Raw genomic sequence first — 26,652 nt, forward strand, 5'->3', positions numbered from 1 at the left:
CTGACTCCGCTATCCTTAAGAGCTCTATCTAGCTCTCTCTTGAATGCATTCAGAGAATTGGCCTCCACTGCCTTCTGAGGCAGAGAATTCCACAGATTCACAACTCTCTGACTGAAAAAGTTCTTCCTCATCTCAGTTCTAAATGGCCTACCCCTTATTCTTAAACTGTGGCCCCTTGTTCTGGACTCCCCCAACATTGGGAACATGTTTCCTGCCTCTAACGTGTCCAACCCCTTAATGATCTTATATGTTTCTTTACTGACTAAAGGTGCTGTGCATTGTGTGTTCTCCCCGTGACTGTGTGGGTTTTCTCCTGTTGCTCCGGTTTCCTCCCACACTCAAAAGACACGCAGGTTTGTAGGTTAAATGGCTGCTGTAAATTGTCCCAAGTGTGTAGGACAGAGTTAGTGTACAGTGATCGCTGGTCGATGCAGACTCAGTGGGCCGAAGGGACTTTTTCCACACTGTATCTCTAAACTAAACTAAACTAAACTAACTTTTCACACGACTATGAAACAGGGAGGTCATGGGCAGGGACAGCATGTGTAGGGAGTTACTTCAAAGGGATCAAAGGGAGTGGCAGATCAGGAATTGATATAGGACCATTAGACAAAGGACAGGAGCAGAATTAGGCCATTCGGGCCATCGAGTCTGCTCCACCATTCAATCATGGCTGATCTATTTTTCCTTCTCAAACCCATTCCACTGCCTTTTCCACATACCTTTTGAAGCCCTCACTAATCAAGAATCTATCAATCTCTGCTGTAAAAACACCCAAATGATGACCTCCATAGCTGTTTGTGACAATGAATTCCACAGATTCACCACCCTCTGGCTAAAGAAATTCCTCCTCAACAACATTCTAAGCCTATGTAACCATTTTGTACTCGATGTGTGATTTTGCTAGGGTTGCCAACTGTCCCGTATTAGTCGGGACATCCCATATTTTGGGCTAAATTGGTTTGTCCCAATTGTCCTAAATTGGATGTACCGCCCTTATCCCGTATTAGGCCCGGGGGGTGTTGTAGGCCCGGACGCTGTAGGCCCTGACACTGTAGGCCCTGTCGCTGTAGGTCCGGACGCTGTAGGCCCGGACGCTGTAGGCCCGGATGCTGTAGGCCCTGACACTGTAGGTCCCGACGCTAGGTCCCGACACCCTAGGTTTCCAAAATTTTAGCTCCGGACGGTCTAGGTCTGGTGGCCCGGGCGCCGCCTAACAGAGGTTGTGTAGCAACCCGCCTCCCTTGGAGGCCCGGGCAGCCGCCATTGGTGGAGTGGGAGCATGTGGCCGCTGGCTGGGTGAGGTCACGTGGGATGTGGGGCGTGGGGCGGTGACGTCACCTTGTTCCTTATTTGGGAGTGAGATTGTTGGCACCCCTAGATTTTGCACTATTATGGACTGGTTATTATGGTCTTATGGACTATTTATTAATGATTATTGTATACTTATATTTGTGTTATTGCATTAATTGATTGATTGAAAAGTACAACATGGAAATAGGTCCTTCGGCGCACCATATCCATGCCAGCCATCAATCACCCTTCCATACTAGTTTAGTTTAGTTTAGTTTAATTTCTTGTCATGTCTACCGAGGTACAGTGAAAAGCTTTTTGTTGCGTGCTATCCAGTCGGCAGAAAGACTGTACATGATTTCAATCAGGCCGTCCACAGTGTCGAGATACAGGATAAGAGGAATAACGTACAGTGTAAGATAAAGTCCAGTAAAGACCCATTAAAGGTAGTCTGAAGGTCTCCAATTAGGCAGATGGTAGCTCTACCTCAGGGGAGACTCCTGGACTATCTTTAATCAGACTTTAGTTGTCCCACATTTGCAACCAGCCCTTACACAACTTGGGCACTAAGCCAATCAAAGGATGTGGAAAGAAAGGCTGATGTTATCTGTCCATATACAGTAGCAGCAGAGGTAGGTCTTTGCAGTCTTGAGCTTTTACCACTAATCAATCTGATCAATGACAATCAGATCCTAGTCTCATGGACACAGTGCTATGAGTTTCCTGTAGCTCAGGATTCTCAGATTGCAGGCAAGGGAGGGATATGGATCATGTCCAGGCAGATGAGATTAGTTTATCCTTGCATTAGTTTCAGTGTGGACATAATTGGCCAAAGGACCTGTTCCTGTGTTGAACTGTTATTGAGTCCTAGAGTCATACAGTGTGGAAATCAGGCCCTTCAGCCCAACTTGCCCACTGTAGATGATATGTGTGTACTCCTTTAATTGATAGTGACGATGTCCATGTTAACCACTCCCTCACCGGTTGGTATAATTGTAGCTTCCCCACCCCTAGCAGGGGCTCCAGTGATCGTGACAGACCATGTGCAGCTAGGGCAGTGATATGTGTACATTAAAGTAGTTAAAGATACAATGGTGTCCGGGAACCATCTCTACATGGTGTCAGAAGTGGTTCTTCCTGCGTCTTCAGTTTGTCGGGTTTTGTTTTCTTAGTTCCAGTTCCCCCTCCCTGTGCCGTGATGGCCTCTGCCTGTCGCAAACCTGACATCTTGGTCTTTGATGCAGACATCACTCATCGCTGGAGTGTGTTCCGACGTGACTTTGAGCATTATGCCACAATCGCTCACCCTGCCGTGGCCCCTGCGGTCAAAGCCTCCCTTTTACTGAACCTGGCTGGTCCCGAAGCGCTTGAGCGGTCGGAGTCATTCATCTATGGACAAGGCGAGAGTGTCCAGGACCCGGTATGTCTGCTTGCTAAATTTACGGCTATGTGTGACCTCCCCACGAACCACATCTTAGAGCGTTTTAAACTGTTCTCCCGACGCCAAAACCCTGGGGAATCTGTTGACAATTTCGTGGCCGCGCTGCGCCGAATGGCTCGCCGATGCGACCTGCACGTCCTCACCCCTGAGACTCTAACCCGCGACATCTTGGTCTTTGGTCTACGGGATGGTAAGCTGCGCTCAGAGCTGCTACGTAAGCCTGATCTGACATTCCATGAGGCGTTGTATGCCTCTCGTTTAGCTGAGGCTGTCTCCTCTGCTGTACAGCCACCGGACCCTGTGGTCCACGCAGCTAGCTTCACCTCTGCTCCTCGGCGACAGAGGGCAAGCCCGACGCCGAGCTCTAGGCCGCGCCAACGCTGTCCGAACTGCAACTTTACTTCGCATCGTTTTAATGTCTGCCCGGCGATGGGGAAAACCTGCAATCTCTGCAATAAGCCCAACCACTTTTCGGCGGCCTGCCGTTCCCGTGGGAACCCTGCAGCAGCCAGCCCCTAACCTGCCCTGGTCCGCGCTGGCAACCGACATCTTCGAATGGCACGGAAAGCACTTTCTGGTGCTAGTTGACTCTTACTCCAGCTGGTTTGAAGTTGACCAGCTCCACTCCCTATCTTCCTCCGCGGTCATCGAGAAGCTACGCCGCCACTTTGCCACCTTCGGGTCCCCAGCCAGCATGCAATCGGACAACGGCAGCCAGTTCACCAGCGCCGAGTTCCGTGCTTTTGCTGAACGGTGGAATTTTCGGCACTACACCAGCAGCCCGGAATACCCGCAGAGCAACGGCCTGGCCGAGCGCGCGGTCCGCAGCGCTAAAGGACTGTTGGAACGTTGCCGCCTGTCCCGCTCCGACATTTACCTGGCCCTGCTGAACCTCCGCAACATCCCCCGCGATCATGCCCTGGGTTCCCCGGCTCAGCGTCTCATGTCCCGTGTCACGCGGCCCACGGTCCCGGTGTCTCAACAGTCCCTGTCTCCCTCTGCCCTTAAACCTGCCTTAGTCCGGAAACGCATTGCCCGCAGACACGGTATTCAGAAGCGCTCCCACGACGAGTCCTGCCGTGTCCTCCGCCCTCTTCTTCCCGGCCAGGTCGTCCGTATGAGGTCCATTTCTGGCCGCTCCAGACTGGCCGTGGTCGTCGGTTCTGCTGGCTCCCCCCGTTCGTACCTGGTCAACCATGACGGCAAGGTGTACCGCCGGTCCCGCCAGCATCTCCGGCTCGTGAACGAGCCCATCCCTCCCCCGGCGGCTCCGTATGCCCCTCCACTGCCACTTTCGCGGCCCAGTGACTTGCCCGCTCCTCTGGGGCCCCCCCCCCCCCCCGGTCCTTCTCCTGTCCGTCTTCCGGCTGCGGTCCCGTTTTCTCCGGCTTCCTCGCCCTCCTCCTCCTCCTCACCGCCCCCCCCGCTGCCTTCATCGCCCAGGGGTTCTCCCGTCCGTAGCCCACCCCGTGCCCCGGCACCGTCCCCGTTTGTTCCCGTCGGGGAAGGAGGTGATGGCGAGGTTCGGACCCGGTCTGGTCGCCTGGTCAGGCCGCCTGTCCGTTACGGCGATTACGTGTGATTCCGTATTCCTGTGCCTTACTGTCTGCATTTACCCTAGCGCATGAGACGTGGTCGCCCTGTCACTCACTGTTTGTTTTGTAGAGGAAGGATGTAGATGATATGTGTGTACTCCTTTAATTGATAGTGACGATGTCCATGTTAACCACTCCCTCACCGGTTGGTATAATTGTAGCTTCCCCACCCCTAGCAGGGGCTCCAGTGATCGTGACAGACCATGTGCAGCTAGGGCAGTGATATGTGTACATTAAAGTAGTTAAAGATACAATGGTGTCCGGGAACCATCTCTACACCCACTAGTCCCACCTGCGTGCGTTTGATCCATATCCGTTTACACCTATCCTATCCTTGCACCTAGCTAAATGTTTCTTAAGCTCTGCGATGGTCGTCCCAACCGTAGCTGGCCACAAAGGCCCGTAGGCCAATTAACCTACAAACTTGTACGTCTTTGGAATGTGGACGGTAACCGGAGCACCCGGACAAAACGCACGCGGTCACGGGGAGAAGGTGCCAAGTCCTCCGTCGCCCGGCGGACCGTCGTCCCTCTCCTCGCCCGCCCACCTTCACCCTTCGTGCCCCCGGGGTGCCGCCCGTAGCCGACATTGAGAGCGCGCAAGATAAAACTCCCGGTTCCTCTCAGCGGCCCTATGTTCTTGCGTCCGTGGCCATCACTGACTCCCTCCACGCTCCTCTCCGTGTCTCCGACCTTCTGGGACGAGCAAGAGTCGGGTTTGGCAGCTTCCCACCTCAGGCTGGCTTTACCGGTTCAATGGCGGGCAAGCCAGGTCCGCTGCCAGGAAATGGCCACGGCCCCTTGGTCCCTGCGAGTCTCTGACTAAATAAATAATACTCTGCCTTGCCATACTCCCAATTGTCCAGAAATTTCATTTGCCACCTATTTTTCCACTCTTCAACTTGTCCAAGTCAACTTGTACTTGACTTCCCATGATCTGATAAGAAAATAAAACTTTGCCCTGCCACAGGGCATTGTGTCGATTAATTTTAGTTTAGTTTAGACATACAGAGCGGAAACAGGTCCTTCGGCACACCGAGTCCGCACTGCCCAATGATCACCCCGTACACTAGCACTATCCTACACACCAGAGACAATGTACAATCCTTACTGAAACTAAACTCCATACAGACAGCACCCGTTGTCGGGATCGAACCCGGGCCTCTGACGCTGTGAGGCAGCGTTTCTACCGCTGCGCCACTGTGTCACACCATAACGTACATTCCAATACCAATGACATTACCTCTGGTTTTCAATGCCTGAACGTAATAGGGGACTCTACAGTGAGGGGGTCAGATAGGCGATTCTGTGGACGCAGTCGGGAGACCCGGATGGTGGTTTGCCTCCCTGGTGCCGGTGTCCGGGATGTGTCTGAGCGTGTCCAGGATATCCTGAAAGGGGAGTGAGAGGAGCCAGAGGTCATGGTACATATAGGTACCAACAATATAGGTAGGATAAGGGAAGAGGTCCTGAAAGGAGAATTTAGTGGCTAGGAAGAGAGTTAAAAAAAAGGACTTCTAAAGCAATAATCTCAGGCTTACTGCCTATGCCACGCGATAGTGAGAATAGGAATGGAGTGAGGTGGAGGATAAATACGTGGCTGAGGAACTGGTGCAGGGAGCAGGGATTCAAGTTTCTGGATCATTGGGACCTCTTCTGGGGGAAGTATGACCTGTACAAAAAGGATGGGTTGCATCTGAACCTGAGAGGAACCAATATCCTGGCGGGGAGATTTGCTAAGGTAATTGCAGAGACTTTAAACTAGTACGGTTGGGGGGAGGGACTCAAACACAGATAGCTAATAGGCAGTGTGTGAGGCAGGAGGCAGAAAAGGGAAACACTCAGACCCAATATGTAGGAGAGAAAGAAGGGAAAAGAAATAAACTGAGAATAAGAAATGATGGGTCCCTTAAATGTGTATATTTTAATGCTAGGAGCATTGTAAGAAAGGTGGATGAGCTTAGAGCCTGGATTGACATCTGGAAGTATGATGTTGTGGCGATCAGTGAAACATGGTTGCAGGAGGGTTGCGATTGGCAATTAAATATTCCAGGATTTCATTGTTTCAGATGTGATAGAATCGGAGGGGCAAGAGGTGGGGGTGTTGCATTGCTTGTCAGGGAGGATATCACAGCAGTGCTTTGGCAGGACAGACTAGAAGGCTCGATTAAGGAGGCTGTTTGGGTGGAACTCAGAAATGAGAACGGTTTAGCAACACTTATAGGGGTGTATTATAGACCGCCAAATAGGGAACGAGAATTGGAAGAGCAAATATGTAAGGAGATAGCAGATATTAGTAGTAAGCACAGAGTAGTGATTGTGGGTGATTTCAATTTTCCGTTCATAGACTGGGAATCACATTCTGTTAAAGGACTGGATGGTTTGGAGTTTGTAAAATGTGTGCAGGATAGTTTTTTGCAGCAATACGTAGAGGTACCTACCAGAGAAGGGGCCATGTTGGATCTCCTGTTGGGAAATGAGACGGGTCAGGTGACGGAGGTATGTGTTGAGGAGCACTTTGGGTCTAGTGATCACAATGCCATTAGTTTCAATATAATTATGGAGAAGGTCAAATCTGGACCAAGGGTTGAGATTTTGGATTGGAGAAAGGCTAATTTTGAGGAGATGAGAAAGGATTTAAAAGGAGTGAAATGGGACTTTTTGTTTTATGAAAAGGATATAATAGAGAAATGGAGGATATTTAAAGGTGAAATTTTGAGAGCACAGAGTCTTTATGTCCCTGTTCGGTGGAAAGGAAAGAATAATAATTTGAAAGAGCCGTGGTTTTCCAGGGAAATTGGACACTTGGTTCGGAAAAAGAGGGAGATATACAATAAATATAAGCGGCAGGGAGTAAATGAGGTTCTTGAGGAATATAAAGAATGTAAAAGGAATCTTAAGAAGGAAATTAGAAAAGCGAAAAAAAGATATGAGGCTGCTTTGGCAAGTAATGTAAAAGTAAACCCCAAGGGGTTCTACAGATATGTCAATAGCAAAAGGATAGCGAGGGATAAAATTGGTCCATTAGAGAGTCAGAGTGGACAGCTATGTGCTGAGCCGGAAGAAATGGGGGAGATATTAAACAATTTCTTTTCTTCGGTATTCACCGAGGAGAAGGATATTGAATTATGTGAGGTAAGCGAAACAAGTAGTGATGGAAATTATGAGGATTAGAGAAGAGGAGGTACGGACACTTTTGAAAAATATAAAAGTGGATAAGTCTCCAGGTCCTGATAGGATATTCCCTAGGACATTGAGGGAAGTTAGTGCAGAAATAGCAGGGGCTATGAAGGAAATATTTCAAACATCATTAGAAACGGGGATGGTGCCGGAAGATTGGCGCATTGCGCATGTTGTGCCTTTGTTTAAAAAAGGTTCTAAAAGTAAACCTAGCAATTATAGACCTGTTAGTTTGACGTCTGTGGTGGGAAAATTAATGGAAAAGATACTTAGGGACAATATATATAATTATTTGGATAAACAAGGCCTGATTAGAAACAGTCAACATGGATTTGTGCCTGGAAGGTCATGTTTGACTAATCTTCTTGAATTTTTTGAAGAGGTTACCAGGGAAATTGATAAGGGCAAGGCTGTGGATGTTGTCTATATGGACTTCAGTAAGGCATTTGACAAGGTTCCACATGGAAGGTTGATTAAGAAGGTTAAATCGTTGGGTATTAATAGTGAGGTTGCAAGATGGATTCAACAATGGCTGAATGGGAGATACCAGAGGGTAATGGTTGACAATTGTATGTCAGGTTGGAGGCCAGTGTCTAGTGGAGTACCCCAAGGATCTGTGTTGGGTCCACTGTTGTTTGTCATTTACATTAATGATCTGGATGATGGTGTGGCAAATTGGATTAGTAAATATGCAGATGATACTAAGATAGGTGGTGTAGTTAATAATGAAGTAGAGTTTCAAAGTCTACAGAGAGATTTGGGCCTTTTGGAAGGGTGGGCTGAAAGATGGCAGATGGAGTTTAATGCTGATAAGTGTGAGGTGCTGCATTTTGGTAGGACAAATCAAAATAAGATGTACAGGGTAAATGGTAGGGAATTGAGGAATGCAGTGGAACAGAGGGATCTGGGAATAACTGTGCATTGTTCCCTGAAGGTGGAATCTCATGTGGATAGGGTGGTGAAGAAGGCGTTTGTTATGCTTGCCTTTATAAATCAGAGCATCGAATATAGAAGTTGGGATGTAATGTTAAAATTGTACAGGGCACTGGTGAGGCCGAATCTGGAGTATGGTGTGCAGTTCTGGTCGCCAAATTATAGGAAGGATGTCGACAAAATGGAGAGGGTACAGAGGAGATTTACTAGAATGTTGCCTGGGTTTCAGCACTTAAGCTACAGAGAGAGGTTGAACAGGTTGGGTCTTTATTCTTTGGAGCGTAGAAGGTTGAGGGGAGACTTGATAGAGGTTTTAAAAATTTTAAGAGGGACGGACAGAGTTGACGTGGGTAGGCTTTTCCCTTTGAGAGTGGGGAAGATTCCAACAAGGGGACATAGCTTCAGAATTGAGGGACAAAAGTTTAGGGGTAACATGAGGGGTAACTTCTTTACTCAGAGGGTGGTGGCTGTATGGAATGGGCTTCCGGTGGAAGTGGTGGAGGCCGGCTTGATTTTATTATTTAAGAGTAAATTGGATAGGTATATGGATAAGAGGGGATTAGAGGGTTATGGTCTGAGAGCAGGTAGATGAGACTAGGTCAGGGAGAGTGGTCGGCGTGGACTGGTAGGGCCGAACGGGCCTGTTTCCGTGCTGTAGTTGTTATATGGTTTATATTATATGGTTAATGTGTCAAGGAATGCAAGCTCTCAGCTCTACCGCTGCACCACCGTGCCACCCCATCTTGACCAATGTTGCACCACATTAGTCAGAGCCAGCAAGCGGGATAACTCAAGCTGGAGGGCGTTGACCATTTACAGAGAGCTCTTGCTGTGATGACTTTCCCCTTAGAGCCGTAAGTGCAGCCACATATTGCAAACTTCCATTTGGAAGTGAGCGCGGAGTATAATCAGGCTGTGTTGAAAGTCTGTTGGGACTCAGCAGTCCATTAGCTAACGCTGCAGGGATTCCCAGAGCTCCAGGGTAAACCACTTGGAAATGTGGAAATGTAGCAGCTACAGAGAATACCTGCCACTGCACATCAGTTATAGAGATGAGAAAGCTTGCAAAACCAGAAAAAAACCCATTCCAAGCCGGTCCTCGTTCAAGAACCGCAGCACGAACGTCAAGGTTCGTTCCATGACGAATCACGACAAAAACACACCATCGCCTCAACTCTCTGAGATATTCAAAGAGACTTGACATGGAGTCAAGAGTCAAGAGTGTCTTCTTGCCATAAGTCCCAGACAGAACAACAAACTTCTTCTGGTTCTGTGTGTGGATGTGGAGGCTTTGGAGAGGGTGTGAAGAGGCTTATGAGAATGCTGGTGCTAGCTACAAGGAGAGGTTGGATAAACTTGGATTGTTTTCCTCTGGAATGCCAGAGGTTGAAGGAAAGCCTAACAGGTATATACATACCTGAGGCAGAGATAGGATAGACAGTCAGAACCTGTTTCCCAGGGTGGAAAAGCTGTAAGTTGAGAGGGGCAAAATTGAAAGCATAGAAGCATAGAAAATAGGTGCAGGAGTAGGCCATTCGGCCCTTCGAGCCAGCACCGCCATTCAATATGATCATGGCTGATCATCCAAAATCAGTACCCCGTTCCTGCTTTCTCCCCATATCCCTTGATTCCGTTAGCCCTGAGCTATATTTAACTCTCTCTTGAATGCATTAAGAGAATTGGCCTCCACTGCCTTCTGTGGCAGAGAATTCCACAGATTCACAACTTTCTGGGTGAAAACGTTTTTCTACATCTCAGTCCTAAATGGCCTACCCCTTATTCTTAAACTGTGACCCCTGCAATCTGGACTCCCCCAACATGGGGAAAATTTTTCCAGCATCTGGCCTGTCCAATCCCTTAAGAATTTTAATATGTTTCTATAAGATTCCCGCTCATCCTTGTAAACTCTACATAAAGGAGGTTAGTGGGGGAATTATTTTACACAGAGGGTGGTGGGTGCCTGGAACATGCTGCCCGGGGGCAGATGTGATAACGATACTTAAGATGCTTTTAAATAGGCACATGGATATGAAGGGAATGCAGTATTGATTGTATACAGGCAGATAAGATTAATTTATCTTGGCATCATGTTTGGCACAAACATTGTGGGCCACAGGGCCTGTTCCTGTGCTGTACTATTCTATGTTCTATGTCCAATGATTCCCACCACCTTGCTTTTTAGCTTTGATCTGTATTTAAGACTAAAGTCCTGGTATTGGTCTCAATGCATGCTTTAAGTAAATGCTGCTTGATTTAATTTAGAGACCCAGTGTGGAAACAGGCCCTTCAGCCCATCAAGTCCATGCCGTCCACCCGCACACTAATTCCATGTTAGCCCACTTTCGTTTCCTAAACATCAAGGGCAATTTACGGAAGGCATTTAACCTACAAATCTGCACGTCTTTGGAGTGTGGGAGGAAAGTGGAGAACCCAGAGAAGCCCACGTGGTCACGGGGAGAACGTACAAACTCTGTACAGGCTGCACCCGTAGTCAGGGTCAAAGCCCGGGTCACCGGCGCTGTGGGGCAGCAACTCTACCGCTGCACCACAGTTACCGCCGTGTGCAGGGAAGTTAAAGGGAATGGTGGTGTGGGTCAGGATTGCACTTGGGTGGAGGGTTACTTGAAGTGAGAGAAATCAATATTCATACCACTGGGCTGTAAGCTGCCCAGGCCAAATATGAAATGCTGTTCCTCCAATATGCGTTTAGAAACATAGAGACATGGAAAATGGGTGCAGGAGGAGGCCATTTGGCCCTTCGAGCCAGCACCGTCATTCATTGTGATCATGGCTGATCATCCACAATCAGTAACCTGTGCCTGCCTTCTCCCCATATCCCATGATTCCACTAGCCCCTAGAGCTCTATCTAACTCTCTTTTAAATTCATCCAGTGAATTGGCCTCTACTGCCTTCTGTGGCAGAGAATTCCACAAATTCACAATTCTCTGGGTGAAAAAGTTTTTCCTTATCTCAGTTTTAAATGGCCTCCCCTTTATTCTCAGACTGTGGTCCCTAGTTCTGGACTCCCCCAAAATTGGGAACATTCTACGTTTGGTCTCACTAACTTCAAGTAACCCTTGCATTCCCTCTCTCTCTCCATCCCCCCTCACCCAAGTCGTACCAGCTGCAAAGTCGTCTTGTTCAGCCTCATTGTCTGTATTTGTTCTTACCTATGCCATTTTCTGGCCCGTTACCTTTATCATCGTAACGTTTTTGCGTATCTTTCATTCATTCGTTCTATATCTCTCTACATCGCCGTCCGTATCTCTCGTTTCCCTTTCCCCTGACTCTCACTGAGGAAGGGTCTCGACCCCGGAAAGTCCTTTCCTCCAGAGATGCAGCCTGCCCAACATCTTGTGTCTATCTTCGGTTTAAACCAGCACCTGCAGCTCTTTCCCACACATTTCGTCCGCCGAGCCTCCCCAAAAATGATGAGATCACAAAATTATGAGAGGCACAGATGGGAGAGACAGTCGGAATCCTCCCCCCCCCCCCCCCTCTCCCCGGGAGGAAATAGACAATAGGTGCAGGAGGAGGCCATTCAGCCCTTCGAGCCAGCATCGCCATTCAATGTGATCATGGCTGATCATTCTCAATCAGTACCCCGTTCCTGCCTTCTCCCCCTGACTCCGCTATCCTTAAGAGCTCTATCCAGCTCTCTCTTGAATGCATTCAGAGAATTGGCCTCCACTGCCTTCTGAGGCAGAGAATTCCACAGATTCACAACTCTCTGACTGAAAAAGTTTCTCCTCATCTCAGTACTAAATGGCCTAACCCCTTATTCTTAAACTGTGGCCCCTGGTTCTGGACTCCCCCAACATTGGGAACATGTTTCCTGCCTCTAACGTTTTTCCTCATCTCCGTTCTAAATGGCCTAGATGTCCAAGACTAGAGGGACTGTATAACTAAGAGTTTGCCTCCTGCCCTTTGGAGGAGTGGTTCCACTGTGAGCCGATGCCAGCAATGACGCGGCATTTCTGGGGTTTTTATTAATACACTGCATCAGAACTCTAGAAATTGCACATGAAGCCGTTTAGGAGATGCTGGGCCCCAGTTTACGACGCTCTCTTGGCTGCTGTTTCTGATGCGCTGATGTGAATTTATTGCCTTTAGTGCAGCTGCATCATCCAACGACACAGAAAGCCAAAAGCATCCTGAGTTACTGGCAGTAATCTGGCAGAACCATCTGCACAGCAGCAAGACACAGAAAGCCAAATGCAGCCAGGCTTTGCAATTAAGTCTCCTTGCCTCTAAGTTGAAGCGTTAAAGTGCAGCTGCTGTTCTGTCCAGACTGGCTACTCCTGTTTGCATTTAATGGACGTAAAGTGGCAAAGCTGTGCAATTAAATGCCAGTCGTTTTGGACCCTCTAACACATTGCTTTTTTTGAAGAATTGTCCAGATTCGCAGCCAGCTGTAAAACAAGGACAGCGTGATGTGTGGGGACGAACTGCAGGTGCTGGTGTAAACCGAAAAACAGGCACAAAAAGCTGGAGTCACTCACTCAGCGGGTCAGGCAGCATTTCTGGAGAAAAAGGAATGGGGAAAAAAAGCATCGACCTCTGAGCACTTGGCTGGAGAACGGTGGGAACAGCAAAATGCCCTGAAGTCTCATTGCCGAGGCGTTTGCTGTTCCTGCCAACAACACTATGGATCTTCCGCAGCTCCACAAGACGTGTGGTCTCATCTTTGGAGTTTAAACACACAGGGGCCCCAGTACAGATTGCAAATCCATGGGGTTACACAGGAATTAAACGCGCCTGCATCCTTTGCTGCAAGGTTTGACAGAGGTGGCTGTTTTCATGATGGCAGGTGGCCTCACTGGTCTGCAGTAGCTGTCGGGCGAGAGACTGGTTCAATATTGATCCCTTTCGGTGGCAATGAAGCGTGTGGCGCATACAGACGCGAATGACAAACGAGGCGAAGGATTGCAGGATCAATAGCGAGACACTTACAATTTGCAAGATTACAAGTGTTGTTTTTGCACAGAGTCATGGGGGCATAACGTTAAAGTGACCTGACGCGGGCGTCTAACATCCAGACTATTTATCAGTGAAGCTGAGGAGACCAGTGTGCCCTCACTTGCATCATTTGTCTGTGCATCAACACAGAAGAGTTGTCTAACACAGAAGAGTTTGCAGCCATAGCCGGGCGTGGCGAGCAAATCTCCCCTCTGCATTTGCAAATTTGGTAGCATGTAAATAAAAGTGTCGCTTTGGAGCAGACAATATATATGAGAGGATATCTTTTACAGGAAGCATCTTCCACCTAACTACATTTGGTCGTGTGTGTGTTGCGTCTCTGTGTGGCACTCCTATTCAAGCCAGGATGATCGGTGTACTTATTACTCTCAATTACCTCCTCCAGGAAATGCTGAAGCAACTTCAGAACAAACTCGAGCAAGAGGCGACCAACCTGGCTTCTACTGGGAGAAGCGACATCCTGGACCACCTGAAAGGTAGGGGACCAGCTAGTATCTTAATCCGCAATGTTAATCTCTGTTTGGCTGAGTAATAATTACTTGCTAACCTGTTATCAAAGATCCATCCATCGCAGCCCCGCCCGCCACATTCACGATGGGCCGAATGGCCTTCTTGCATTGATAATAGAACCGACAATGGCTGACAATGTGTGTGCCAAACATGATGTCAAGTTAAACCGATCTCATCTGCCTGTAGATGAGATGAGAAGGATGAGAGGAGATCTTATCAGAACGTATAAGATTATTAAGGGGTTGGACACGTTAGAGGCAGGAAACATGTTCCCAATGTTGGGGGAGTCCAGAACCAGGGGCCACAGTTTAAGAATAAGGGGTAGGCCATTTAGAACTGAGACGAGGAAAAACTTTTTCAGTCAGAGAGTTGTGAATCTGTGGAATTCTCTGCCTCAGAAGGCAGTGGAGGCCAATTCTCTGAATGCATTCAAGAGAGAGCTAGATAGAGCTCTTAAGGATAGCGGAGTCAGGGGGTATGGGGAGAAGGCAGGAATGGGGTACTGATTGAGAATGATCAGCCATGATCACATTGAATGGCGGTGCTGGCTCAAAGGGCCGAATGGCCTCCTCCTGCACCTATTGTCTATTGTCTACATGATCCATATCTCTCTATTCCCTGCAATTCCATGTGGGTATCTAAAACCTATTGTATCTGCTTCCACCAACACCACTGGCAATGCGTTCCTGGCCCCCACTATTCTCTGTGGAAAATAAAACTTGCCCCGCGCATCTCTCTCCATTAAACATTCCCCCAATACTCCAAATGCAGCCTAACCACAGTCTTGTAGAGCTACAAGATCTATAAGAGAATGAACAGGTCATGTTTTGGGTCGGGACCCCTTCAGACTGATTGTTAGTTAGAGCTCTAGGGGCTAGTGGAATCAAGGGATATGGGGAGAAGGCAGGCACGGGTTACTGATTGTGGATGATCAGCCATGATCACAATGAATGGCGGTGCTGGCTCGAAGGGCCAAATGGCCTCCTCCTGCACCTATTTTCTATGTAAGATGACTTCCTGACTCTTATGCCCCTGGTAATGAAGACAATGAATCCGCATATCGCCTTTACCGCCCGATCGACTTGTGCTGCCACCTTCAGTGAGCTATGAATTTGGACCAAGTTCCCTCTGCACGTCAATGCTGTTAAGGTTCTTGCCATTAACGGTATACTTTCCCCTTTCATTCAAGGTGCAACACCTCATACTTGCTAGGGTTAAACTCCATCTGCCGTTTCTCTGCCCGTTTCAGCAGCAGATCTATATCCCGCTGGATCTTCTGACAACCTTCCTCAAGGACTGCAACTCCAATTTTGGTGTCGTCAGCAAACGTGCTCACCAACCCATCAACACCGTCATACCATCTGCTCTGTCACATTTCCATCAACTCTCCCAGTTCAAGGATTCCCTGATATTATTTGGAAGAAGATCCCTATTTGGAAATATCCTTGGTGACCTAGCTGACATTTGTCCCTCGACCAATATCACTGAAAACATATTATCCCTGCTCACACAAAGCTCCAAAGACGTAGGAGGCATGTAGGTTAATTGGCATGGTGTGCGTGTAAAATTGTCCCTAGTGTGTGTAGAATAGTGTTAGTGTGCGGGGATCGCTGGTCGGCATGGACTCGGTGGGCCGAAGGGCCTGTTTCCGTGCTGTATCTCTAAACTAAACTAAAAATAGAAGTGCTGGAGGAACTCAGCTGGTCAGGCAGCATCTGTGGAGAGAATGAACAGGCCATGTTTTGGGTTGGGGCCCTTCTTCAGACAGATTGTAGTAGGAGGGAGAAAGCTGGAAATGAAGTGGGGAAGGGGGGTCAAAGATTGTCAAGTGATAGGTGGATACTTTTGTTTCCTTTTCACTTCTAGCCTTCATCACTTCCTCTGTTTGCCAATCGCCCCACCTCACCTGTATCCACCTATCACTTACCCCTCTTTAATCCCTTTGTCTCACACCTTCTATCGTTTCATCTCTGGCCTTTGTCCAACAATCTGTCTATCAAATACCCCCCCATCACCTATATTACCTGCCAGGCTTTGTCCTGCCCCAGCTATCTTTGCCCCATAATCAGACTGAAGAAAGATCCTGACCCGAGAAGCCACCTGTCCATGTTCCCCAGGGATGCTGCCTCACCAGCTGAGTTACTCCAGCACTTTGTGTCTTTATTTGGTAACCAACATCTGCACTTCCTTATTTCTATCATTCCTTGTCATTGGAGTCTTTGGGGGAATATCGTCTTATAAACTGCTGAAGCTGGTAAAGGGGCTGACCACCTAATTTAATCAATAACTTTTAATTTTTTTAAACTTTCATTATCTTTTTGTAATATTAAAATTTCTAAAATTTTGAAAATCTGTTTTTTAATTTTTGTTTTAGTGTTGTCGGTACCATGTGCCATCACAAAAAAAACACTGATTCCACATGACCACTCAATCCTTGCCCATTCTCTCGATATACCTTTAAGACTTTGGAGATACAGCATTGAAACTGGCCCTTCGGCCCATCAAGTCTGTACCGATCAGCGTATACACCAGGGAAAATTACAATTATTTTACCGAAGCCAATTAACTTAACAAATCTGTCCGTCTTTGGAGTTTAGTTTAGTTTGGAGATACAGCGCAAAACCATGCCCTTCGGCCCACCGAGTCCGCACCGACCAGCGATCCCCGGACATTAATACTATCCTACACACACACTAGGGACAATTTATACTTATACCAAGCCAATTAACCTACAAACCTGTACGTCTTTGGAGTGTGGGAGGAGACCAAAGAGAGACCGAAGATCTCGGAGAAAACTTTCTCGATCACGGGGAGAACGTACAATCGTAGGCAGCACCCGTAGTTGGGATCGTACTCTGGTCCTGCAAGCACTGTATGGCAGCAACTCTACCGCTGCGCCACCGTGCCGCCCTGTAACTTGTGGGAGGAAACTGGAAAACCCAGAGAAAACCCATGTGGTCACGGGGAGAACGTACAAAATCCGTACAGGTAGCACCCATAGTCAGGATTGAACCTGTGTCTCTGGCACTGCAAGGCAGCAACTCTACCGCTGTGCCACCCCATAACTTACTACTGTGTATTCCAATGCCAATTACATTATCTCTGGTTTTCAGTGCCTGTACTTTATTTCTCAAGGAATGCAAGCTAGCTATCAGCTTAAGCAAACACATTAATATACTTATGGAGCCGCGAGCAGAAGAAATTTAGTCAATGTCCCTGCTCACAGAGCAAGCAATTGGAGAAGATTAGATTATGTGGGTATATTATGCATGGAAATGTCTCATCTGGTCTAATATAATGATACATATTTCTATTTGCCATGAACCTAAACTAATCCTGTAAACTGTGCTCACAGATATTCACTGCATCTACTTGACACAGATTAAATATTTCCCTGCAACTCTTGTGGGGCACAAAATAGGTTTAATGTGTTTAGATCAGAGTGTAACTTCAGTGGTTAAAACTTTAGGTTCAGATCATACAGTCATAGAGCCCTGCAGTAGGGAAAAGGCCCCTTCAGCCCAACTCGTCCATGTTGACCGGGATGACCCATCCAAGCTAGTCCCATTTAAGGCCATGTCATAAGGAATTAGGCCATTCGGCCCATCAAGTCTACTCTGCCATTCAACCATGGCTGATCTATCTCTCCCTCCTAACCCCATTCTCCTGCCTTCTCACCATAACCTCTGACACCTGTACTCATCAAGAATCTATCTATCTCTGCCAAAAATATTCACTGAAGGCCTCCACAGCCTTCTGTGGCAAAGAATCCCACAGATTCATCACCCTCTGACTTCTGAAGAAGGGTCTCGACCCGAAACGTCACCCATTTCTTCTCTCTTGAGATGCTGCCTGACCCGCTGAGTTACTCCACCATTTTGTGTCTACCTTCGATTTGAACCAGCATCTGCAGTTATTTTCCTACACCCTCCTTCCGAAAAGAACGTCCTTTAATTCTAAGGCTATGACCTCTAGTCATAGACTCTTCCCACTAGTGGAAACATACTCTCCACATCCACTCTATCCAAGCCGTTCACTACTCTGTACGTTTCATTCAGGTCCCCCCTCATTGTTCTAAACTCCAGCGAGTACAGGCCCAGTGCCGACAAACGGTCCCAGGAATAGGTTAATCTACTAATTCCTGGGATCATTCTTGTAAACCTCCTCTGGACCCTCTCCAGAGCCAGCACATCCTTCCTCAGATATGGTATCTAAAATTGCTCACAATCAGCTTGCTTCCAGCTGATATCCCTCTAAACCTCTCCTATCCACGTACCTGCCCTAATGTCTATAAAATGTTGTTATTGTACCTGCCTCAACTATTTCCTCTGGCAGCTCATTCCATTTACCCACCGCCCACTGTGTGAAAAAGATTCCCCTCGGGTTCCTAATAAATCTTTCCCCTTCCACCTTAAACCTATGCTTCTTGCCCCCCCCCCCCCCCCCCTGGGAAAAAGACTGTGTATTCACCCTAATTCACTTCAGGATTTTATACAGCTCTGTAAGATCGCCCCCTCATTCTCCTGTGCTCCAAGGAATAAAGTCACTGCCTGCCCAACCTCTCCCTATAGCTCAGTGCTGGCAACATCGTCATCAATCTGCTCTGCATTCTTTCAGTCTTAAGAGCATCTTTCCTATTGCAGGGTGACCAAAACTGAATGCAATAAGTGTGGCCTCACTAATGTCTTGCGTAACTGTAACATAACATCCTCACTTCTATATTAATTTCCCTGACTGATGGTGCCCAGCGTGTCAAAAATCTCCTTTACTGCCTTCCAATTTCTCTCTGGGGATGAATAAAGTTTTATCGTATTGTTATCTACCTGTGAGGCCACCATCAGTACTTGCACTCCTAGCTCCCTTTGCTCTCCAACACTCTCAATGGCCCTACCATTCACTGTGAAGGTCCTGCCCTTCGGGTTTGACTTCCCAAAGTGGAACACCTCGCATTTATCTGCATGAAACTCCATTAACCATTCCTCTGCCCACTTGCCCAGCTGATCAAGATCCCACTGTAATTCTTGACAATCATCTTCACTGGCTACGATACCGCCTATTTCAGTGTCATCTGCAAACTTACCATTCATGCCTTCTATAGCTCTGTTATACCTGTTATAGGAAAATAACTGCAGATGCTGGTACAAATCAAAGCTCTGTTATACCTGTTATAGGAAAATAACTGCAGATGCTGGTACAAATCAAAGGTATCACAAAATGCTGGAGTAACTCAGAGGGTCAGACAGAACCTCTGGAGAGAAGGACTGGGTAATGTTTAGGGTCAAAGCGTCACCCATTCCTTCTCTCCAGAGATGCTGCCTGACCCGCTGAGTTACTCCAGCATTTTGTGATACATTCAAGCCTTGTACATTCTCATCCACATTATTGATATAAATGATAAACTGCAAACACACTGATCCCTGAGGTACGCCACTAATTGCAGGCCTCCAGTCTGAAGAGCAACCTACCAACACCACACTCTGGTTCCTACCATTAAGCCAACTCTGTATCCAATTAGCTTAGCTGGCTCTCTCTGGATCCCATGTGATCTAATATTCCGCAGCAGAGACACAAAATGGAGTAACACAGCAGGACAGGCAGCATCTCTGGATAGAAGGAATGGGTGACTTTTCGGGTCGAGACCCTTCTGCAGACTGAATCGGGGAGAGAGAGAGAGAGATACAGAGATAAGGAAATGCAAGGTGTGAAAATGAGACGAGGGGGGGTGCGGATCAAAGAAAATGTAGAATCGATCATTGTGTAAGAAGGAACTGTAGATGCTGGTTTAAACTGAAGATAGACACAAAAAGCTGGAGTAACTCAGCGGATCAGGCAGGTATTCCTTCACTCCAGAGATGCTGCCTGTCCCGCTGAGTTACTCCAGCTTTTTGTGTCTATCGTTAGAATAGATCGTTGTTAGCTAGGAGAAGGTAACAATAAAGCAAACAGAGATAAAATGTAAATGAGGACAGTCAGGCTAGTCAGAGAACTGGGAAGGGGGGGGAGGGATAGAGAGAGAGGGAAGGCAAAGGTTACTTACTGCTACTTTGCCTACTTTGTCACGGCAGCTAACCGTGAGGAGCCAGGGCTCCTGCAATTCCTTGGCTCGTTCTATCCTGTACACTAGGGACAATTTACCGAAGCCAATTAACCTGCAAACCTGTAGATAGACACACACTGGAGTAACTCAGCGGGCCAGGCAGCATCTCGGGAGAGAAGGAATGGGGGACGTTTCGGGTCGAGACCCTTCTTCAACCTGCATGTCTTTGGAATGTGGAAGGAAACCAGAGCACCCAGAGAAAACCCAGAGGGAGAACGTACAAACTCTGTACAGACAGCACCCGTAGTCATGATTGAACCCGGGGCTCTGGTGCTTGTAAGGCAGCGACTCTACCGCTGCGCCACCGTGCTGCCCCCAAAATACAAGGAGGCCCCAGACACTACTAGAGATACAGATTTATACAGTCATACTGAACAGCAACAGGCCCTTCGTCCCAACTAGTTCATGCCTATCAAATTGCCCTATCCAAGCTGGTCCCATTTACCCATGCCTGCCCCATATCCCACTAAACCTTTCCTATCAATAGACAATAGACAATAGACAATAGGTGCAGGAGGAGGCCATTCGGCCCTTTGAGCCAGCACCGCCATTCAATGTGATCAGGCTGATCATCCACAATCAGTACCCCGTTCCTGCCTTCTCCCCATTCCCCCTGACTCCGCTATCCTTAATAGCTCTATCTAACTCTCTCTTGAACGCATCCAGAGAATTGGCCTCCACTGCCTTCTGAGACAGAGAATTCCACAGATTTATAACTCTCTGATTGAAAAAGTTTATCCATGTACTTGTCCAAGTGTCTTTTAAATGCTGTTACCGTGGCTGCCTCAACTACCTCCACTGGCAGCTGCCTCAACTACCTCCACTGGCAGCTTATTCCACACACCCATCACCTGGGGTGAGGAAAAACTATATCTCTTTTTTTTTGCGCGGTCGCCTTATAATGTCATAAGGTCATAAGTGATTGGAGTAGATTAGGCCATTCGGCCCATTAAGTCTAATCCACCATTCAATCATGTCTGATCCCTCATAACCCCATTCTCCTGCCTTCTCCCCACAACCTCTGACACCTGTACTAATCAAGAATCTATCTATCTCTGCCTTAAAAATATTCACTTTTAGAATCGTATGTGTAATTTGCGTACAATTTATTTTTCTGTGTTAGTCTGAGTTTATGTGCCTGTGTTGGTACCGCAAGCAAGATTTGTCATTGTCAAGTCAAGTCAAGTCAATTTTATTTGTATAGCACATTTAAAAACAACCCACGTTGACCAAAGTGCTGTACATTTGATTAGGTTCCAATAGAAAAAAAATGAAAACATACAGTAGCACGCAAACAGTTCACAGCGCCTCCTCAATGAGCCTCAAACGCTAGGGAGTAGAAATATGTTTTGAGCCTGGACTTAAAGGAGTCGATGGAGGGGGCAGTTCTGATCGGGAGAGGGATGCTGTTCCACAGTCTAGGAGCTGCAACCGCAAAAGCGCGGTCACCCCTGAGTTTAAGCCTAGACCGCGGGATAGTGAATAGCCCCAAGTCGGCCGATCTGAGGGACCTGGAGTTAGAGAGGGGGGTTAGAAGATTTTTGATGTGGGGGGGGAGTGTCCATTTAGGGCTTTATACGTGAATAGGAGGAGCTTGAAGTTGATTCTGTACCGTACAGGGAGCCAGTGGAGAGAGGCCAGAATCGGGGTGATGTGGTCCCTTTTACGGGTACCCGTCAGGAGTCTCGCTGCGGCGTTTTGGACCAGTTGCAGGCGGGACAGGGAAGATTGGCTGATCCCAGTGTATAGGGAGTTGCAGTAGTCTAGGCGGGAGGAAATGAAAGCGTGAATGATATTTTCTGTGTCGTCGAATTTGAGGAAAGGTTTGATTTTAGCTATGGTTCGAAGTTGGAAGAAGCTGGCTTTTACCACAGCGTTGACTTGCTTATCAAATTTTAATGCAGAGTCAAATATCATGCCGAGGTTTTTGACATGCGGTTTGACTAGGCAGGATAGGCTTCCAAGACTGCCTGTTATCAATTTGATGGAGTCGGGGGGGCCGAATAGGATGACCTCAGACTTGCTCTCATTTAATTGGAGGAAGTTCTGTGCCATCCAACATTTTATGTCCTCAAGGCAGTGTGAGAGGCTGTTTAAATTTGACTGGTTGTTGGGTTTCAGGGGGAGGTAAAGCTGAGTGTCATCGGCATAGCAGTGGAAAGAAATGCCGTGCCTTTGAATGATTTGGCCAAGGGGGAGCATGTATAGAGAGAAGAGAATGGGGCCTAGGATGGAGCCTTGTGGAACTCCGCAGGAGAGGCTAGCTGGAGCAGAGGAATAACTGCCTATGTTGATGGCGAAACTCCTATCTTTGAGGTACGAAGCGAACCAGCTCAGGGCAGTGCCATCAATGCCAACCGCGTACCGGAGACGGTCAATAAGGATGGTGTGGTCCACTGTATCGAATGCTGCGCTGAGGTCGAGAAGGAGCAGGATTGCACAGTCGCCGGTGTCGATGGCGAGAAGCAGGTCGTTGTGTACCTTCAACAAGGCAGACTCTGTGCTGTGGTGGGCTCTGAAACCTGACTGGAAACTTTCCAGGATGGTGTTTTGGTGCAGGTAGGGCACTAATTGGTTAAGGATTGCCTTTTCAAGGACTTTTGACAGGAATGGCAGTTTGGAAATGGGTCTGTAGTTGCTAGGCAAGGTGGGGTCTAGGTTATGTTTTTTCAGTAGGGGCTGGACCACCGCGTGCTTGAAACTGGTTGGAACAGTGCCAGTGGCCAGAGAACTGTTGATAATAGATTGTACTGCTAATAATTGTACCTGCACCTCACCTGTACTGGTGCATCTGGCAATAAGCCTGTCTTGAACTTGCAAGTTTGGCATTCACTGCGTTGATGATCCTCCAATGTGCCTCAGTAAAAGTCCCTGGGAATAGCCTGCATTCCTCAATGTCCTCTCTTGTGCAGCTGCACAGGGTGAATGAACCCAGGCGAACACATGACAAGCTCTTGAAGGCCCTGGGCCTGTACTTAAGTTTAGAAGAATGAGGGCAGACCTCGTTGAAACCTACCGAATAGTGAAAGTCCTGGATGGAGTGGATGTGGAGAGGATGTTTCCACCAGTGGGAGAGTCTAGGACCAGAGACCATATCCTGAGAATAAAAGGATATAGAAAGGAGATGAGAAGGAATTTCTTTAGTCGGAGGTTGGTGAATCTGTGGAATCCATTGCCACAGACGGCTGTGGAGACCAAGTCAAAGGATATTTTTAAGGTGGAGATTGGCAGATTCTTGATTAGTACGGGTGTCTGGAGTTATGGGGAGAAGGCAGGAGAATGGGGTTGAGAGGGAAACATAGATCAGCCATGTTTGAATGGAGGAGTAGAGTTGATGGGCCGAATGGCCTCATTCTGCTCCTGGAACTTATGAACTGATGAACGTTGCAAGGAACATTGCACCCTTTTCCAGACGATCATCTCATGTTCATTAGGAACAGAATTGCCCCATTTGGCTCATCGTGTCTACTCCGCCATTTAATCATGGCTGATCTATGTTCCCCCTTCAACCCCATTCTCCTGCCTTCTCCCCATGACCTTTGACACCCATACTGATCAAGAACCTGCCAATCTCTGCTTTAAAAAACCCCAATGACAGTCTCCACAGCCTTCTGTGGCAACGGATTCCACAGATTCACCACCTAAATAAATTCCTCTTCATCTCTTTTCCAAAGGTACGTTCTTTTATGCCTCATCCCCACCCCAGTAATCTCAAGTGCTGGGAGCGAGTCTCTGGCTGTGTGGGAAGAATCTGAGGACCCTTTCAATGGCTTCTTGATGAGTATCCTTCCATTATCTGCACATCCTTGTGACTATCTCAAAGCCTCGTAAATGCCATCATCGTACCTACCTGCACCATTACCCCTGTCAGAGTGTCAAACACAGCCACGCCCCTCTGTGTGTAAAAGAAAACATGCCCCACATCTCATGTCATAAGGAATAGGAGTAGGATTAGGCCATTCGGCCCATCGTCTCTGCCATTCAATCATGGCTGATTTCTCTTTCCCTCCTAACCCCATTCTCCTGCCTTTTCCCCATAACCTCTGGCACATGTACTAATCAAGAATCCATCTATCTCTGCCTTAAAAATATCCACTGACTTGGCCTCGACAGACTTCCTAAAAGAACGTTCTTTAATTCTGAGGCCATGACCTCTAGTTCTAGACTCTCCCTCCTTTAAGATTTGCTCCTCTCACCATAAAGCTGTGCCCTCAGGTCTTTGACATTCCCAGCCTGGGGAATAGACTTTAGACTTAAGAGATACCGAGTGGCAACAGGCCATTTGGCCCACAGAATCCATGCCAACCAGCGATCCCACCCCGTATACTAGCACTACCCTACACACTAGGGACAATTTACAGTTCGCAGAAGCAAATTAACCTACAAACCTGCACGTCTCTGGAGTGTGGGAGGAATCCAGAGAAGGCCACACGGTCACGGGAATAATGTACAAACTCCGTACAGGCAGCAACCGTAGTCAGGGTTGAACCCGGGTCTCTGGCGCTGTGAGGCAGCAACTCTACCGCTGCGCCACCGTGCCGCCCTTTTGGCAGCCTCCCCTATTGACGCCACTCGTTGTTGTACATAGAAACAAGGAACAACAGATGCTGGATCACCAAACAAAGACACAGAGTGCTGGAGCAGTGCATCAGACAGCATCCCTGAACATGTTAGAGGCAGGAAACATGTTCCCAATGTTGGGGGAGTCCAGAACAAGGGGCCACAGTTTAAGAATAAGGGGTAGGCCATTTAGAATGGAGATGAGGAAATACTTTTTCAGTCAGAGAGTTGTAAATCTGTGGAATTCTGCCTCAGAAGGCAGTGGAGGCCAGTTCTCTGACTGCATTCAAGAGAGAGCTAGATAGAGCTCTTAAGGATAGCGGAGTCAGGGGGTATGGGGAGAAGACAGGAACGGGGTACTGATTGAGAATGATCAGCCATGATCACATTGAATGGTGGTGCTGGCTTGAAGGGCCGTTTAGCCTACTCCTGCACCTATTGTCTATTGTCTATAACATGGACAGATGACCTTTCGGGTCGGGAACCTTTCTTCAGATTGTATACACCTCTATCATGTTTCCCCTTCACCTCCAAAGCTCCAGAGAAAGCGATCCAAGTTTGTCCAACTTCTCCTTATAGCTAATACCACAGAGTCCAGGCAGCATTCTGGTAAATCTCTTCTGCACTACATCCAAAGCCTCCACATCCTTTTTGTGTAGGAAGGAACTGCAGATGCTGGTTTACACCGAAGATAGACACAAAATGCTGGAGTATCTCAGCGGGACAGGCAGCATCGTGGAGAAAATGAATGGGTGACGTTTTGGGTCGAGACCAATATATACATCCTTTTTTGTAATGGGTCGACCAGAGTGTGGCATGGTGGTGCAGCGGTAGAGTTGCTGCCTTACAGCGAATGCAGCGCCAGAGACTCAGGTTCGATCCTGACTACGGGCGCCGTCTGTACGGAGTTTGTACGTTCTCCCCGTGACCTGCGTGGGTTTTCTCCGAGATCTCCGGTTTCCTCCCACACTCCAAAGACGTGCAGGTTTGTAGGTTAATTGGCTGGGCAAATGTAAAAATGGTCCCTAGTGGGTGTAGGATAGTGTTAGTGTGCGGGGATCGCTGGGCGGTGCGGACCCGGTGGGCCGAACGGCCTGTTTCTGCGCCGTATCTCTAAATCTAAAAACAAAATCTAAAATCTAAACCTTTGGCTAGATCTCCTTTGAGCTTTGCACCTTTCACCTTAAAGTCTGGTTCCTTGCATATTTCTAGACAATATACTCTTGTGCGTATTTAAAATCAAAGTACTATCCGCAGGTTTGCAGGAACCATTCCATCCAAAGGATTGTAGAACTGGGGTGTCCACCAGCCCCTGATACATTTTGCAGCGTCCAGGATATGGTGGTCAAGTCATGAACCCCCTAACACTCAATAAAACATCTTAAACAAAATACTTTTATCCTCTCACCTAAAATTAACAATCGGGCACTAATCAATCTTTGTGGAGAACGTTCCAAACCTCAATTATTCTCCGTGCATGGAAGATTGTCCCAACTTCAATCCCACGTGTCCCGCTCCTAGTATTCCCATTACAACCATTCATCTTAATTAAACCAACCAGTGGAAATAATGTTACGAGTATTCAGGCCATTAGAATTAACTAATGGCTGTTACTCTGAATCCAGAAATGATACTTTAGACTTTAGAGATCCAGCACAGAAACAGGTTCTTCAGCCCACCATCGCAAGTCTGCACCGACCAGCGATGTCCCCGTACACTAGCACTATCCTATGCACTAGGGGCAATTTACAGTTGTCAGCAACAAAAGCCTTCTGCAGTACACGTGACAATAAACTAAACGAAACAATTTCACAGAAGGCAATTAACCTACAAACCTGTATATCTTTGGAGTGTGGGAACCAAAGTACCCATTGAAACATAGAAACATAGAAAATTGGTGCAGGAGTAGGCCATTCGGCCCTTCGAGCCTGCACCGCCATTCAATATGATCATGGCTGATCATCCAGCTCAGTAGCCTGTACCTGCCTTCTCTCCATACCCCCTGATCCCTTTAGCCACAAGGGCCACATCTAACTCCCTCTTAAATATAGCCAATGAACTGG

The 26,652-nt window shown here is 47.6% G+C and overlaps 1 protein-coding gene across 1 annotated transcript in view; it reads left to right on the forward strand.

Annotated features, from left to right (window-relative positions):
- Positions 1-26,652, forward strand: part of apc2 (APC regulator of WNT signaling pathway 2) — a 200,303-nt gene that overhangs the window by 81,931 nt on the left and 91,720 nt on the right. Inside the window, exon 3 of the mRNA XM_078423873.1 lies at positions 13,808-13,898. Coding sequence (XP_078279999.1) covers positions 13,808-13,898 — 91 coding nt within the window. The remainder of the gene's footprint in view (positions 1-13,807; positions 13,899-26,652) is intronic.

Source organism: Rhinoraja longicauda, chromosome 28 (genome assembly GCF_053455715.1).
Source record: "Rhinoraja longicauda isolate Sanriku21f chromosome 28, sRhiLon1.1, whole genome shotgun sequence".
In the NCBI taxonomy this organism is placed as follows: domain Eukaryota; kingdom Metazoa; phylum Chordata; class Chondrichthyes; order Rajiformes; family Arhynchobatidae; genus Rhinoraja; species Rhinoraja longicauda.